This window comes from Colius striatus, chromosome 2 (assembly GCF_028858725.1).
Source record: "Colius striatus isolate bColStr4 chromosome 2, bColStr4.1.hap1, whole genome shotgun sequence".
Taxonomy (NCBI): Eukaryota; Metazoa; Chordata; class Aves; order Coliiformes; family Coliidae; genus Colius; species Colius striatus.
Genome location: NC_084760.1, coordinates 120,145,595 through 120,162,850, shown reverse-complemented (window position 1 = coordinate 120,162,850; position 17,256 = coordinate 120,145,595). Strand labels below are relative to the sequence as shown.

The following is a 17,256-nucleotide window of genomic DNA, read 5'->3' as shown; positions in this document are numbered from 1 at the left end:
TCCTACAGTGTTTCTTACTCTTCAAGAATGGAACTTTTAATCTCCCGAGCTCTGAAATGTTTTTCTTCTTTATATTTCTCCCTTTTCCCCCAACAAAATTCTGCATGAAGGATGCCAGTGAAGAGCAGGGCAGGTTGAAAGCCCCTCAGAAGTGTCTCCTCAGGCCATCTCTGCCCCTGCAGCTCTCACACTGCTGCCCGTGGATGCAGCAGGGGTATTTTTAGCACTCCTGCCAAGCAGGCTGCTTGCTCGGGTTACCTCGGCGCTGCGGTCGCTCCACGAGATGCTTTACAGCCCGCAAAGCTGGAGGTGACTGAGCTGTGAGGGTTTTAGGTAGCTTGCATTTGTTTGGCAGTGTCCTGAAGAACCCTTCCAGCTGCTCACTGGGAAGAAGAAGCCTCTGAAGTCGTCACGGTCGCAGGCGAGCAGGGGGATGTGCCCTTGCAGGGCAGCAGCCAGGGGCAGGGAAGGAGTGAGCTGGCAGCCTGGAGCTCCTGGCTGCTTCCCTGCTTGGCTGCAGACCTTGCAGCAAGGTTTAAAAATGTGAGTTTGGTTGAAGGAACAACCTCCAGAATGATTGGCATCAAATCAGACATCCTCAAACTCTTCCTCTGGAGCTGAAATCATCTCACTGAGCCTCGCAGTGAGGCAATTTCCAGGGCACTTGAGGGCCAGAGTCGGGGTGACAGTTGTGGTGCCTCACCTGCTTGTGGGTTGCTGTGGCACAGAAAGAGGGGTCTTTGGAGGGAAAAATGCCTTCAGTGGTGCTCAGCTGTTTAAAAGGAACAACAAAGCAAATGTAACCAATTGCCATCTGTTTTCCTTAGTTACCAACCCTTCTCTTTATTAAAGAGTTTCTGGTTTTTTACGAAGGCTGCCCTTAGGATGCCAGGAGGGGCGGAGGGGAGTTACTGCCCTGCCAACGAGCCAGCTAGCATCACTGGACATGGCTCAGCCTCTCAGCAGTCTGACTCAGTGGTAAATGCTCTGAAGGTAACGCTGCTCCGGTACAGTCCATGCACAACGTCCTGTCTGTTACCCAACACGTGTCCTATTGTCCTGGCAACATTCCCGTGGCGCCACTGGGATGTTGCTGTCATGAGCGGGGTCGTTTCTCTGTTTGTCACTCATTGCATCTGTGGACTGTGTGTTCCTTGCAGTGGGGGTGATGCCAGCTGTAGCTGCTCTCCAGGTTACTGACATCTGCACAGGTTTTCCTTGGAGCTGAAAGCGGTGTTTTCCTCAATAAGGAAGCCTTTCTACTCCATCTAGGATGCATATTGGTTCTCTCCAGTGAGCTGTAATGGATTCCTGTAACCCATGCAGAGAGAAATACAAAGATAAAGCCAATGTGCATAGTGATATTCATAATAAAAATAGCACAACTCTGGGCTGAAGACCATGCATCACGATCCCAAGGTCAGTCTCAAAACCTCTTTGAGAGCAGATGTGATTTACTCTGGAGTCAGGGTTGGATTGCAAAGACCTGTGTCGCACTGATTAAACAGCAATTGACTCAAGGAGTCAGTGGGGCAAATGTGTAAGTCCTTACCTCTGTCAGCAGCCAATCTGTTGCAGTTAATGAAGCTTAGAAAGCTATTACAAGATGCGCTGGTTTGATCAGATGATGTGAACCAACAAGTGCCTGAGTTCACAGTCCCACTGCAGCACGGGTGTGAGCTCTGGACATGATCCTCTGGACAGGGTTACAAACTGGTGGTGGGCTGAGCAGAAAGCAGAGACTCCAGACTCCTGTCTCTAGTGCTGGCTCTGATGTGATTGTTTGGTGGTGCTTTGTGCATGTCTTCCCTCCTGTACTTCATTCATTAGCTGAACTGCTTTAATATTCACTCGATTAAGTGAATGTTGTTCCCCACCTGCACAGATGTTGCAGGAGTAAGGAGTAAGTTTACACTCCTTCAGGGGAGGACTGGAAGGGACTCTTGTAGACATTGCACTGTTTTGGAGCTCCATGGAGATGCACAGTGCACAGCAAGACCTCAGGAGAGCTGCTGACTTGCCTACACATCAGAGCTTGTGTGCAGGCCCATTATCTTCCACATGGCTGGGTGACATTGACTTTTCCCCCACGAAGCCTGAGGAAATAGGTTTATATGCAAGTGACCTGTGCACAAATTAGAGCCATCAGCTCCCTCCCTGTAACATAAAACCCGGGTGCAGCCCTTCACTGCAGCCACCTCCCCTGCTCCCATGGCCTGAGGCACGGGGAAGCGGCAGGAACCGTGCTCACCGCTGCAGGTCCCTCTGTCACGGCCACCCTGAGCCCATCCCCACGGGCAGCACTCTGCCCAGGAGTGCTCTGGTCTTGCCCTCATGCAGGAGAGGTACCATGAACCACCCTTCCCAGCTGCTGAGGAGTGCCCAGTTCAGCAGTGCTCAGGGACCATATATTTCACCTGCTGATGCCTAGAAAACAAAGCTGTGCCCAGAGATGATGCCAAATTATCGAGGAAGGCCTTTTGTAGCTCTCTTAAAATACCCATTGGCAAAGCCACTTCCCTGAGTGGAACATTTAACAATGTGCTTTTGACAACCTGTAATAGCTGGCTGGTGTAAGTGAAATGTTTGAACAATGGCTGATACCTTGGTTGCTGAAATGGATTGGTAAGAAGTACACAGCTCAATGATGTGAAAGCTCAGCTTTTAGTTTGCTGGGAGGGGTTGCAGGAGGCAGAAATGGATATAAATGATAATGTTACATTCGAAATGGAAAGTGAGCTGTCAGCTAACCAAAGTGCCCAGGCTTCCCCAGCCCCAGCCAGGGAGGAGACCCTGCTGTTTCCCAGAGGGAAGCAGATGGGTTTGATCCTGCAGAGCTCCCGCTCGCATCACTTGGCAGAATCAGATGCAGGGGGAAGAACAAGCCAAAGTGAGGAGCCTGCTTTTCTTTGCAAATTTGGCAATTTGGGATTGCTGCTGCTGCAAAAAAAAAGAAATAGTCTTTGTTACAAAACCTCATTCGTGGTGCAGTTCCTTTCAGCACAGTGAGGAGGAGTGGGAGTGTATTTTAAAGGGACAGATCAGTAACAAAACAGAGGGAGGTCATTGCTTAAAATAGTGCTGGTTTTTCCTGAGTAATGAGGAGACTTTAAAAACAAATGACTCTCCCACTGGTGGAGACAGTGATGAAGGAGAAAGAAGAGTTCTGCCCTGCAGCTGGTCTGATAGACTCTTCCCTGACCTGATTCCCCATGCAGGGTGGTTGAAATAAGAAGTGGCCGTGTGTGTGTCTCCAGGCCTGGCCCTTGGTGACCTTCCCCGCTCTGCCAGAGGCTGTGAGACGATGCCCTTGGTGCAGGTGGTACCACCAGGGCTACACAAGTGGTTCTTTCATGTGGCAGGATGTGTGTATTCCTTTTTTGCAAGTCATATGTGACCCAGGTGCATGCTTGTGCATGGAGGTGTGTGCATATGCCACACAGGCTTGCTTTGCAGACCAGGGGTTCTATTTAAGCAGTGATGATGGATTTCTAGTCAGACTGTCTGAATAACCAAGGGCATGGCCTTACCTGAGAACCTTGCATTGGGTTTTCCTGTCCTGAGGTCAGTGTCATCTACTGGAAGCTCCAGTATGGCACCTACAAATTCAATGAAGGTCTGAGGCTAAGTATAGGAATTGTTGCACAGAGTGTTCTATGGAACCCAGGAGGTCAGGCAAAGAGACTGAATGATCCCTCCTGCCCTGAAATCCAGAGCACTGTAATCAGTCTAATTATCTTGGTATGCAATCAGTCAGTTACACATGTGTGCCCATAGCCAGGAAGGACCCCTGAAAGTTTACACATACTGCTGCTCTCATTTGTGGCTGCAAAACAGGTTTGTAAAATAAAATGTCCTCCTTTGTTATTTTAAACATACCCTTGTCTTGGAAGCTTAGGAATGTATAAATCAGCAGGCTGGTAAAGACTCTTAGAGACACTCCCCTAGTGAGAAAGAAAAAGCTGTGGCTGGAGAAATGTGCAGTATCAGTTTAAAGTGTTGAATTCCATATTCCACTTTGAGCCTGGAAACACCAGAAGAGGCAAAGTATTCTTTGTTTAAATGCTGACAACGTGCCCTTGAAGATTTTCTGTGGCAATTAAGTCAGTGTTTCTGTGATGCAGTTGCTGTTTTATTAGGTACACTGTAATTTCAACACGTTGGTCAGTACTCATCAGAAAAATCTCTGTGTGATAATGTGTGTGGGATAAAGTACTGTCTGACTCAGCTCACCTGAACTTATCCTTCCCAAGAATAAGGTTTGGCAAGTGTGATGAAGCCTGGCAGCCTTAGTTTCCCCATCTGTACAATAGTACCTGTGTATTTTCCTGCCTGCACTATTCCTCCACAATTTATGGCTAAAAAAGCAGTTTCTAACTAATCCATATTTAATAGCAATCCATAGAAGTTCTCATGATGTAAGTAATGCTGCTTCTAAAGTGCTAACACACGAAATTTGACATTACCAATTCATTTTTGCAACCCCCAAACACATGCTTGTATCCTGCCTTGCCTCTTTGTGCCCCTGCCATTCACAGCTCTGCCACTGGCACCGAGATGCCACCTTCTGACTTTTATTCCCTCTCTGATTTCACTGTTGACACATGATGATACTTTTTAAATGGCTGGTTATTTGCTTCCTGGTCTTAGTTTTTCTCTTACTCACCTAGTCCATGTCAGAAATCCAGTGGATTTGTGAGAAACTGATTAGAATGTTCCTTCTCTTTTGCATTCTCCTTGCAGTTCTTTGCAGTTCGCAGCTCACTGTTTTGCTGCAGCTTTCTGCACCGGGGGGTGTTTGACATGAAACATTTGCCATGACATTGTTTTGCCTGTGGAAAAAAGGCCAGTGGAATGATGACAAGCTTCAGTTCTGGCCTCTGTCATTTTGGTGCATAGTCTTGGTTGGTACCCAACTGCAATTTGGATGTAGAACTCCTATCGTGGGACCTTTGTGCCGTGTTATGATCATGATGGGGTTTTATTAAGGTAATGGATGTAGGATGTCCTCAGGATGTGTCTGTGATATTGGTACCCCCTCATCAACAATCTCCTTGGGAATGGTTTTGCTTTGTATTTCTATACCTGCATTGTCTTAGGAGAAGGTTTGTAGCAGCAGGCTTAGAGGTAGTTTATCACGTGTTAGTGAGCATGGAGGTGACTCCCAAGCACAGGAGTGTTTGCATTCAGGCTGGAGTGGTGTTCATGATTTTCCTCAGGCTGCTGGTGAGTTTTGTTCCCGGGGGCTGCAGCACACTCACTTGGGCTGGCAGCAGAGAGATGGAAGATGGGGTCCCACATGGGATCAGGGGGGTAGCTGGGCAAGAGGCGTCAGGGGCTCCAGAGATCTCCACAAGTATTTGATGCTGAGCAGCTACATCACCTGGTACTTTGTCTGCAGTTAAGGTGCAGGTTCCTGCCTGGCTTCCTTTCACTCCAGGGTGTTGGAAGTAAGTTGGAAGTGGATCACCATGATGTCACTGTTAACCTCGTAGCTCTCCTTAATTCAGTCAAGGTGTCTGCTGAAACTTTGAGTGAAGTTTTTGGTACCAGGCTTTTTACTGTGTCATAACAATTTAAAACACAGTCAGGGATGCCAAGATCTTACATTTTGTTTGGAATGCTTATAGAAGTGAAGTAAATACCATTAGTTCTACTTGTGATGAGTCAAACCTGTATGCAAGTCAAAAATGCAAAGGGTCAAAGAAGTCTGTGAGCAGGGGGCAGCAGTATGTACAGCTGTCGTGGTTGTGCAAAGAGCTGCACATATGCCAGCACAAAAGGAGAGTTTGGTGCTAAATCTGCAGGAATTTAACCTATCTCATCCCATGTTTCTGAAAAGAAGGCAAATAAGTGACTGGTGCCTTTGAGACACAGGTACCTGTTGCACTGTGTGCACAAGCAAAAGGGGCTGCTGGTAAAGATGTCTCCATTTCCCACCCATGAAAATGGCATGAGGATTCCTTTTGACCCCACCTTGTCCATTCTGCTTTGGATGTCAGCTTTCCAGGGCTGTCTTGTCTGTGTGTGTCCCTTCCTAACAGCCAGGGGGGTCATTTGTTCAGCTGGATATACAGGACTTTGGGAAGCAGCACCTTTTAGTTGATTATTGTGTCAGCATTAGCTGCTTGTCCAATGTTTATCGACCAGGAAAGTTGTGACAGGCATGTGCAGGTATAACGTGCAGCTGTCCAAGAGATCTTTCTTTCTGATAGTACAAAGTTAGGGAAATCAGCAACCAGCTGTTAGAAGGAAATGCCTCTCTTCTCATATCCCCCCTCTGCCATTTCCCATGGCTTAGGCATAGGCAGCTGGTGAGGGAGGTTTCACCGAGAGCCCGTTTCTCAGGCTTTCACTGTGATGTGCTGTTCCCCAGTGCAGCAGGCATAGCTAAAGCACAGGGGTGTTTTAATGATGAGAGCTTCTGATGTCAGGCTGCAAGATTCTGGTCCAATGGAAAGTTATACAGTGTTTGATTTATGCCCACCCACTGGTATTAAAGACAGTTGCCTTTGAAGGAACTTTAATGTGTTTGGCTCTGTTGAGCAAGACTGGAGTCTTCCTGCATCCAGGCTTCTATTTTTCATGCCTCCACTCAGGTTTCTCCAGCAGTTGCTCAGAGGGACTGGGTTATTTTTCCATTTGTGCACAGAATAACAGCAGGACCTTGGGGTCACTTTGCCTTTGCTCATCAGCTGTGGGAACAGTCTTTTTGGGATGCCAGCTTCCCAGGATCCAGCTGCTTTGTCTTTATTCAGTCCCAGTTAACACAGTCTGTTCACTCCTGGGCTTTAGGCTCTGCTAAAATACAAGTAAGAAATAATGACAATGGAAAAGAGTTTTTGTCTGAGGTCCAGGGAGTAACGAGTGGTTTGGTAGCAGTTGTACTTCAGCATGGATGGGGCATTGTGGATTTTGCTCTACTTCAACAGAACACACAAGCATTTCTGCAACAGTGACTGTGGGCACAATTGCACTGATCTCGAGGAAGACCAGATGGAATAAACTCTTTCACTGCCTTGCTTGATTTGAAGAGAACAAGTAAATTCTTTGAAAAAGAGGAGAACTGCTCTGTGCTTTCTAAACTGGAAATGTTTAGACTCCTGGACTGAGCTTCCTGCTTCTGAATTGTGCTCTGCAAGAGGTGTGGTCAGGGAAACAGTTGAACCAAGTTTCAGTTGAGGCCTGTAAACGCCCTCAGTCTTGTGTCTGAAGCATAAAACACGCTGGTGATGCACGTGCTAGTTCATCTGTCTCTGTTTTTAATCATTTTGTAACTAGAAGCATGTGCTTTCTGTGTTCAGAAGGAATGTTGTATCCCTTGAGAAACACTCTCTTCTGCTGTTGTGTGTCCCTTCCCCTCTGTCCCTACCTGTGCTGCATGGTCTGTGTCGTGAGCGTGTGCCGTTTCCAGATGCATGGCTACAGGAGTGCCAGCACCTCTTAACTGGTGATAACGAGATCTCTTTCCATCCCTCCCTTTAGGTTGTGTGGAGGAAACTTGGAGATGCTGCAGGGTCGTGCCCTGGAATTAGACAACATTTGTCAGGAAATCAGTATAAAGGACCCATGTGAGAGGCCCCGAGCGAGTCCTCGCTCTGAAGAGAAAGAGTTTGGACTGCCGCTAAGAGAAGGAACTGCGTCCTCAGTGACTTGCCAGCGGACAACAAGGAGTCTGTATGCACTGCAAGAGACTTTGTTGGGAACTAGCAGAGGTTCTGCACAGAGATCTTTCAGAGGAGCCGTGCTCTCAGTGTCCCCCAGCGCTGCTGCTTGAGCATCCTGGCCGGTGAGACGCCGCCGCATCCGCACTTCAACTCGCCACGTTTCGGAGCACTGAGGTATCTCCATCCTAACTGGGATCCTGCAGGAGTTACATGAAATAAGCTTTATTTTGGTCAGTTCTGGGGAATTTCTAGTGAGTCTGAAGGAATTTCCCCCTGGATTTAACAAGAGGTTTCTCACCGGACTGGAGAGACGTTGACAAACTGTGCCTTTGGTCTCCACAGCTTTGAGAAAGTCACTTAGGAACTCACACTTCAGTCTGTAAAGTATCAGTTAATGGTGCTTAGGCAGTTTCCAGATGATCTTTTTTGTTTTGCTTTGGTAGAATACCTGTCTTTGGAGGTGCTAAAAGACCATGAAGTCTCCTAACCAGCCAGTAGTGTAGCATAACTACAGTACTTGTAGTGAAGCACAATGTCTTTCTAAATGAAAGTAGCTTTCTGTTCGATTCCCTTTGCTGCGTGTCTTCTGAAGACATGTGTGATGTTTGCAACCCTTTAATGAGCAGAATACTTAGATGTCACCAGTACAGAATCTCCATCAGAGTTGGGGTTTTTTTTTGGGGGGGAAGCATTTCCCAATGGTCAGGATGCTAATTTCTACTGATTAATTTAGAGACGTGCTGGTTTAGTGAACAAGAGTCTCTAAGGATCTAAAAGATTGCACTGCATTGTAAAAAAACAAGAAAGCTTTTCTTGCCACTGCAGAGTTCCTTCAAAGGAAAAAGGTTTCATTATACTCAGAGCATGTCTTTCATTATTATGAGGCAGAAAGCTCTTGTTGAGATTGCCTGAGATTTGACCAGACGGCGCCCTAGATGTGCTTAGTTTATTTTTCTCTGTGTGTGATACTAGTTGTGTGTATTGAATTGCAATTATAGGTATTTTGTGTATATCTCAAAGCAACCATAGTTTCATGTATGAATGTGCAACAGGCTTGTGACTCAGTGCTGTTGCTGAACTTTTTACCATAGCTGAGCATCGAAAAGACTAAGAAAAGGGGGTTTTTTAAAGAAAAAAATCAATAAAAATAGGAATGCAACAATTCCTGGTTTGTCCTTGGTTACTCAGATTTGAGCCAAAGTCAGAACCTCTGTTTTCTCCGAGCTTGCAACATGCTGTGTTCGTGGGCTCTTTGCAGTGGAACGTAGCTGGGTTGCTGTACAATCTTTTGTTCTATAGGAGTTGGATGTAAATCTAAAAAGTGTGTTAATTTGCAGCAGTAATTATCTTGGATTCTGTTGTTATTTTTACTTGGTACCACACAATGTAAGGCCTCTGATCCAGTACTGCTTTCTCGGGCAAAACTCCTGTTCCCTCCATCTCCTCGAGTTGGAAATGCAGGATCCGGACTTCCCAGTTTGAAACCTTACACTCCTGCATCATTTCTTCTCTCTGACCCAGCCCAGACAGCTCTCTGGTATCTTTCCATGTTGTTTTGTCCCATACACATGGTTTGCATAGTTCAGCTTCAGTTGTTGTATTCCTCTCTCTCTATATGAAGCGATGTAACCCACGTAGTCGTGCCTGCAGTGTGTATGTGCAGGGGCTAACTGGAGGGACACTGGTCTTTTGACACTATCTATACTTGTGTAAATTTTGATACTGTATTAAAACTATTTTTTTACAGCTCTGCATACAATTGGGTATCAAGTATCTGTGTTCATCTTAGCCACAGTAATAAATTATAGCATCTCCCTGTTGTTTGCTCTCCTTTCATGACCTGAAGCTGTGGGAGGTGCTTGGGCTCGCTTGCCTTTGAGGGTTTTACTGGTTGAAATGGTTCCTGCTTGGTTGAGAAATCAGCTGCATGTTGTGGATTTTTGTTCACTTTCTCTCCAGGTGTCTTAAAAAATGCCAGCTCTGTGCCCTTGCCTCTGTCTTTTATGCTAGCTGGGGTAGCTCCTGCCTGTGTTCTCTAAAGGCAGTGGGTTGCTGTGCAGCAGATTCAGATTGCCATCAGCTGTGTGCCTCAGGTGTGGTGTGTTAAGTCCTCAGCTGTGCTGCTAGGAGAGCTCCAGCACTTTCTTCTCCATTCTTGCTCAGTATGGCTTTGAGGAGAGGATCACTTTGCTTAGGTAAGGGTGTTTGGGGTACTGAGGGAGTGTGGTTGTGTCCTGCTGTGGGTCTGTGCCCATTGCATCTCTGCCCTGGGCTCCCTCCTCCTGCTGTGGGCTGTGTGTGTGGGGAGGGAAACTGCAGGGAAAGGACTCTCCATCCCTGCTTCAGCAAGCACAAAACTCACACTAAGCTTGCTGGGAAAAAAACCCTACTCAGTGTAATCAATATCTTGGAGCTAATAAATTCCTGTGAGAGCTCCTAAAAATACAGCTTTACTAAGAGGAGAAGGTGGGCAGTGTGTGGAGCAGAGGGTCAGTGCTCTTGAGGATCCCTGCAGCCTCATAATTTGCCTTTCTGCTAATGAATAAAAATTGCTGTAGTACTTCTGGACCTTCATCTTGCCTGTCCTGCTCTCTGCCCACACGGCTGGGAGCTTTTCAGTGCAAGGTAATTGTGCCAAGCCTCATGGACTCTGATGTTTTTAGCATAATTCTGCTTCAGTGGAAGATGTGCACATGTTGTCAGGGGGCTCTTCCCAGCTTCTGAGCTGAGCAGGAGTGAGCTGGAAGATTCCCAATGCGAGTGAATCTTGACTAGCAGTGACACAAGGGGTGTGGGGAGGGGGTTTGACATGGCAGAGTGGAGAAAAGCTGCCCTGCCAAAGGGTTGGAAAGTAAAGAATGGCAGTTTGTTTTTCAGCAAATGAATGGCTTCAGTAGAGCCCATTCCCCAAAGGTTGCAGTTGATGGACATGTTTATGAACACAGCACAGAGCCAGTGTGCCCTTGATAACATGTTGAGGGCAGGCAGCCCAAGCTGCCTCTGTGGCATGGGGGTGGCACCAGGCCCTGTGCTCCTCTCAAAGGCCAAAAGCCCCACAGCCTTTCTGTGTGGCTGTTGGGTACCTCCCCAACAAACAACACTCTTGCCAGGGCACTGGTTTGTTTAATTCTTTATACATGTTTGAAGTCAGTCTCCAGGGTGGTGTGACTCCTTTATACTGATCTCAACAGTTTGATACAGAAAGACGTGTCTCAGTCACCTTTTTCCTCAACTTCAAGCATGAGACTGTCCTTGTTTGGGAATTCCTGCAGAACAGAGTAGCAAATGCAGCTGCCAGGCAGTGCCAAGACCTCCTCATATCTCTCCATTTGTGTTTTCCTTGTACACAGGGACCCCAGCCATGGATATATCCCCAAGGCAGCAACTAGCACTGCAACCCTCTGGTCATCCAGGAACCTGAAGGTAAGAACAGCTGGCTCCATAGCAGCTCTGCCTGGGTTTAATGAGTAAAGGTTCTGCATTATTTAATCAAGCAGCAAGCAGGCATTTGCTGGGCTGCCTGCTGGTTGTGGTACTCTGTAGCATGTGCAGAAGCAAATCAGGAGATGGCATTTGCCAGAGCTGGCAGCTCCCATCTGATAGAGGCAGTATTGGGAGGAAGGAAGGGAAGAGCAACTCATCTTGCTGGTAATGACTCTTCTTGAAAGAACAAATCCACAAAAAACCGCACCTCTCTCCTCTCCTCCTTGTTGGCTCCAGACTCCTGGTGGTTGTGGTTTTTGTCAGAGATAGCATGGTGTGGCTGAGGTTCTCAATATGTGGAAGAGAAACTTGAGTTGTTGTGAAAAGCCAAATGCTGGGACTACTTCACATAAAGGTCACAGAGGAGAGGAAAGCTCAGCAAGACTACATGGGATGCTCCTAGGCACTCTGCTGACTTTGGTGGAGGGTCAGGCAGTCCAAAAATGGTACTGGGAATGAAAATAGAGCTTTAAGTAGTCTTAAATTAATAGAAGTATTATCATGTTGTAAAAACTTCAGAGATGATGTGGACCACAGACATAAAACTTACTTGAATCTTTCTTAAATGAGAAAGCTCAGACACTTTGTGAGTAGTCTGAGAAATATTCATGGGGGATGATGAACAATAAATACAACCACAGCATCTTCTGCTGTTGGTACAAGGTTGTTGCTGGCCATGCTGGAGCCAGGCTCTGGGTAGCTTCAGCTTTGTCCAAGTGTTACTGGTTCTTCTCGTGCTAGCAGCTGGTGGGTTAGAATCCCAGGGACTCGGTTACATGCTTCCCTCTGACAGGGTTTCCTAAACACCTGGTTCACAAAGAGGTGCTAAAATACCAATGATGAGTTGTTTAATGTGTTTGTTAGAACATGGTAATTACTCTCCCTTGGAAGAAGAATTTGTGAGGATGGATCTCTTCAGTGCAGTGGCCATAAGTTTGGTGTTTCTTTAGTAGCTTTTTCTGAGAATAGGTTGAAGTAAATTTTTCAAGTCATTTGTTTATAAGTCTTCAGATGAAAAAATAAAAAAGAACACTGGGAACTCCTCCCAGGGCTGGAAGGAAAGAGCATGAAGGGAAAGGGGGGTGGGGACCTGTCTGGCCAGGATCCAGGCTGCAGGTGAATGTTATGCAGTGCTTAGGTGACTAGTGGTACAGCCCCTTTGCTATGCACCTCACATGTGGGTATGGCAGTCCCAGGGACTGTGTGAGAGAGAAGCTGCTTTAACCTCCTCACATGTGGTGGTGGTGTCCTTTTTTAGCATTGTTCTTGATAAATGGCAGGGTTGGCCCATGAGCAGTAGCGTTCCCTGGGCCTGAACACCTCAGCCACAGAGCAGGAGGGGGTTCCTGGCGTGTTTTTCTTCACGAAGCTTGGACAATCCCTTGTGACACAAGGATATGTTGGCTGAGGCGAGTGCACTGAGCCCTGTTAAGCCGTAGCATCGCTCATGGCTTAAGCATAAAGGTCAGAGAGTTGAAGGAAAACACTCTCTTGGGTTTTGAGGTGGCTTCTCAAAGTAGGATCTGATGTGTTCTGTTGTGAGAATGGTGGGAATTGGCCTAACAGCCATCTGTGGCACGAGGCTGCTGAGCAGCCCTGATTCCTGTTAGACTTCAGAAGGTGCAAAATACACTGTCTATAAATGAAGGAGAGGTGTTCAGGCTGCTGCATGTGCCCGTTTAGAAAGGCCCTGAGCACCCCAGAGCCCACCCTACACAACCTTGAGAATCCCAGGAAGAGCAGCACACCAGGAAACACGGGCTCGTTTCCATGGGAACTGTTCCTCTGCTCCCTCTCAGAAAAGGGACCTACAGCACAAATGATAGCAGGTCCCAATTTCTGCACCAAACTACAAACCACAGACACTACAAAGCGAGCCAGCAGAGAGCAGAGGTGTAAATCAACAGAACTGCTAAATGGGGATCTGTGTGTGCCTCTGCAAAAAACCCCCAATCCCACAGGCATGGAAACAAAGCCCTTAGTGGGGGGAAAAAAGATCATTTTAGTTTTAGCACATCCAGCCAGCATGGGTCGTGTGAAATCAGGTTTGTTCTTGTGATACGCAGCAGGAAACCCTGTAGCAGATGAAATATGTTCAGGGAGGCCGTGTGGCTAATTGCTGCTCCTGGCTGAGCCAAAGCAAACTGTTTAGACAAAGGAGAGAATTCACTTCTTATTTAGTATTAATTATGAAAGAGCAGGTCTGGATTGGCTTCACAATAACACTGCATCTCCTCGGGGAGGGGGAAGAAAGGGAATTGTAGTCCTGTGGAGGATTAACCCCTTGCTTCAGGCTGGAACCCCAACATGTGCTTACAGATAAGTGCAAGGTGAGCTGTGTGTGCAGTAAGGCAGTGGATTATGAAACTCATTTTCAAGTCTTCTTTACAAGCTTTTTTGGATGTTCTCACCTTACCTTTGTTAAGCAGTGCATTCTTCCTCTTGTGCCTTTCACACTTCCTCTTGGTTTTTCTTTTTTAAGCCTGTTAATGGTCACTTTGCAGCATCCCTCTGGCTTCTCAGGAAGGATTCTGGAGGTTTGCACTGGGCACTTTGGGGCTTGGCTGCATCGTTTGGACACTCCCACTTTTGAGCACATTGCCGTGTTTTAATGTACAGGAGGAAAGTGTCTGCTGTGCTCCAAAGGTGCCACAGACCATCAGAAAGGGCCTGCAGTCCCTGTAGTTCAGGTGCACTCTCGCTGTATCCCATGGGGACACAGCTTGTCCCTGAACCAAGGGCTCCATGTGGCAAAGCAGAGCTGCCACCATCCTTCTCTGTTCAGGCTCGATGCACGAGGTTTGCAGCCATGCACATAACAGAGCAGGCAGGGAGAAAGGCAGGAAGGCACCAGTATGTTTCTGTAATCATGAATTATGCCATATGTTACCTGGAGTTCAGTCTCTAGTTTGTGTTGACCCCAATAGCATGTGGCTGTAATTAAGCTGTCTGACAGAGCGGGTCTGCCCGCTGATTGCACATCGGGGGCTGACTGCACATGACAGCGTAGGAAAGGGGTCAAGCACCTGAGGACCTTGACAAGCCACTTGTGAACAGACGAGCTGTTGCCACAACTTCATCAGGCTTTGGGAAACATGCTGAAACAATTCATAGCAAGTAAACAGGATAGGAGTTGCCTGCAATCATCTGCAGGGGAAGCTGTGGTCTGTGACATGTGCCAGTGATGAGCTGTGTGGACCAAATCCTTGGGCTAGAGCATACCAGATCTGTAGGGTTCAGCCTTGTGTGTTGGTCACCACTTACCAGCCATATGCAGTGTTCCTTTGTTTGATGCTGTTGGATCATTGTCAGCGTGAAAAAGTATTCTGTTTATCGGCCCAGAATTTCCTGCGTTCCCATTTGTGTCTCATCCTTTCCATGGGCATCTCTGGAGACAAGCACATGCCTTGTGTCCCAGCCATCCAGGGGGTCTCCACGGAGTCAGTCCAGTATGTTCATGCCCAAGCAAGGCTGGACCCAACGCTCCACATGTCTCACCAGTGCTAAGCAGAGAGGAAGGATCACCTCCCTCAGCCCTATTCTGTAAGCCTTGAAATAGTGTGGCAACAAAGGCTGTGTTGGTAGGCTGACAGAATGAAGCTAGAGGAATATTCATATGTAGCATCCATAATCCATATGTTCTTAAGTGAAGTAATAACTTCACTGTGTCCAGAGAAATGTTTCTGCAGGCGCTAATGCAAAACGAGATGGCTATAAAGGCAGGTAAGTGCCAGCCATGTGCAATAAACATGCTGCTCTGAAGTAATTGTGGAGAAACTTTCAGATTAAAAAAAGATAAAGTGGTTGTCTGAACAAAGAATAAGTGACTACTTCAGACTGAGGAGCTTTGCTCAGGCCTTTGAAGCTCTTCTTTTTCTCAGATGAAAGGTCCATGTGACCATATACTTGACTCTTTTTTTCCTGCTAATATCCCTGCCTTAGCAGGGAGAAGGAACAATAGAGAGAAGATGGCTTTTGATAACATTCAGTGATCTGATCTGCTGCTGATTGGCACATGAGGCTTTATCTTTGATCTTGATGAGATAATTGATGCTCAGCACCCTTCAGCAATCCTGGCGTGTAAATTCCTTGTCTGTTTCGGTTTGTGCTGTTGAAGAATGGACCCAGGGACTTGTTCCTGTGTACAAGTGGTCAGCAGACCCTCAGGACTCACTTTCCTGGGTCAGCAGGGCAGGATGGAGGTTTTGTGGGTTTGGGACCAGCTGATGATGCCAGGACATTGCATGGCTGGCTGCTGCATTTACTGTCACCGTGGGACGTAACCCTGACGTGCCAGCTCTGATCTGGCCACACTTGGGTTTCTCTCTTGTGCTTTGTATGGCAGGACAGCAGGGCGGAGTGGGTGGGATGTCATGTCCTTTCTGGTCTCGCAGGGCTGTTTTTCCCCTCACCCCTCGCTGCTGAGGGCGGTTTTGCCTGGTTTTAAACCCACTTTGGCTGAGGTGCGGTCTGGCGCGAGGCTGAGGGGGGTGACGGGGCGAGGCTGAGGGGGGTGACGGGGCGAGGCTGAGGGGGTGACGGGGCGAGGCTGAGGGGGTGACGGGGCGAGGCTGAGGGGGTGATAGGGCGAGGCTGAGGGGGGCCTGGCGCGAGGCTGAGGGGGTGACGGGGCGAGGCTGAGGGGGTGGCGGGGCGAGGCTGAGGGGGGTGACGGGGCGAGGCTGAGGGGGGTGACGGGGCGAGGCTGAGGGGGTGACGGGGCGAGGCTGAGGGGGGCCTGGCGCGAGGCTGAGGGGGTGACAGGGCGAGGCTGAGGGGGGCCTGGCGCGAGGCTGAGGGGGGCCTGGCGCAAGGCTGAGGGGGTGACAGGGCGAGGCTGAGGGGGGCCTGGCACGAGGCTGAGGGGGTGACAGGGCGAGGCTGAGGGGGTGACAGGGCGAGGCTGAGGGGGTGACAGGGCCAGGCTGAGGGGGTGACAGGGCGAGGCTGAGGGGGGCCTGGCGCGAGGCTGAAGGAGGCCTGGCACGAGGCTGAGGGGGGTGACGGCTTGAGACTGACGGGGGTGAAGGGGCGAGGCTGAGGAGGTGATGGCGTGAGGCTGAGGGGGGCACGGCGCGAGGCTGAGGGGCGGAACCGGGCGCGCCCTGCAGGGGCCGCATTCCTCCCAGCACGGCGCAGGCGGTGCCGATGGCGGCCTGGAGAACGTCGGGAGTGAATTTTCACGCTGTAGGATAGATGGAGGCGTCACAGCAAGCTCCGTGTTTTGCCGGTGAGTTGGACTGGCTCCCCGCAGCCTGCGTTGTGGGCAGAGGCAGCTCCTCCCTCCCCCTTGTGTGAGTTTCCCCAAGGCTTGTGCATGAGGGCACGGCTGAGCTGTGCCAGGCTGAAGGGGGAAAAACGGTTTGAATATGAGATTTACGTTTGTGCCACAGAGGGGGTGGAATGGTACAGAATCACAGAATATTAAGGGTCTGAAGGGACCTGGGAAGCTCATCCAGTGCAACCCCCCTGCCAGAGCAGGACCCACTAGAGCAGGGCACACAGGGACTCATCCAGCTGGGTTGGGATGTCTCCAGAGAAGGAGCCTCCACAGCCCATCTGGGCAGCCCCTGCCAGTGCTCCCTCACCTCAACAGGGAACAAATTCTTCCTTGTGTGTCTTTGGAACCTCTCTGTAAATAACTTGTTGCTCAGCTTACAGCCTGTGGTTGGCTGCAGTTCAGCAGCCCCTGGTATCAAAGACCGAGGAGAACTTTTCCAATACATGTTATAAAAGTCATGTTTGCTGCGTTTTGGTTTTCTGTCATCACAGAAGCTGTATAACAAGCAGCAAAGTCCATAAATCAGAGCGATTGCAAGAGGGGAAGATATTTAGTCTAATTATCCCATCCTGTTCATTTGGATGGGGAGGAAATATTGGGCAGACTGCCTTTTCTTTTGTTCCCTAGGAGTAATTAAATATGTTCCCTAAAAGGTTTCTGACTAAACTGCCTATTAACCACATTTGTAATTCCGATTTCACACGTCATTAGGCTCTGAATTCTGGTGGCCTGAACGAGGGGGTCTAAAATGATATCAATTAAGGGATGGTATTAGAAGAGAGTTGTACACCCAATCCAAAATAATGCTCTGGCTCGGTCTCTGTT

General features: G+C 48.4%; 1 protein-coding gene across 4 annotated transcripts in view; it reads left to right on the top strand.

Annotated features, from left to right (window-relative positions):
• CCDC85A (coiled-coil domain containing 85A) overlaps positions 1-17,256 on the top strand; it is a 130,382-nt gene that overhangs the window by 64,720 nt on the left and 48,406 nt on the right. For 2 of the 4 annotated variants that reach the window (XR_009818148.1, XR_009818147.1), the window contains exons 4-5: positions 7,486-7,841; positions 11,018-11,090. Coding sequence is in view for 2 of the 4 variants with exons in the window: in XM_061989300.1 (XP_061845284.1) it covers positions 7,486-7,575 (90 nt within the window). In the remaining 2 variants the exon portion in view is untranslated. Of the gene's footprint in view, positions 1-7,485; positions 9,482-11,017; positions 11,091-17,256 lie in introns of those variants that run through there. The other 2 variants (XM_061989300.1, XM_061989301.1) reach the window with 2 other exon arrangements.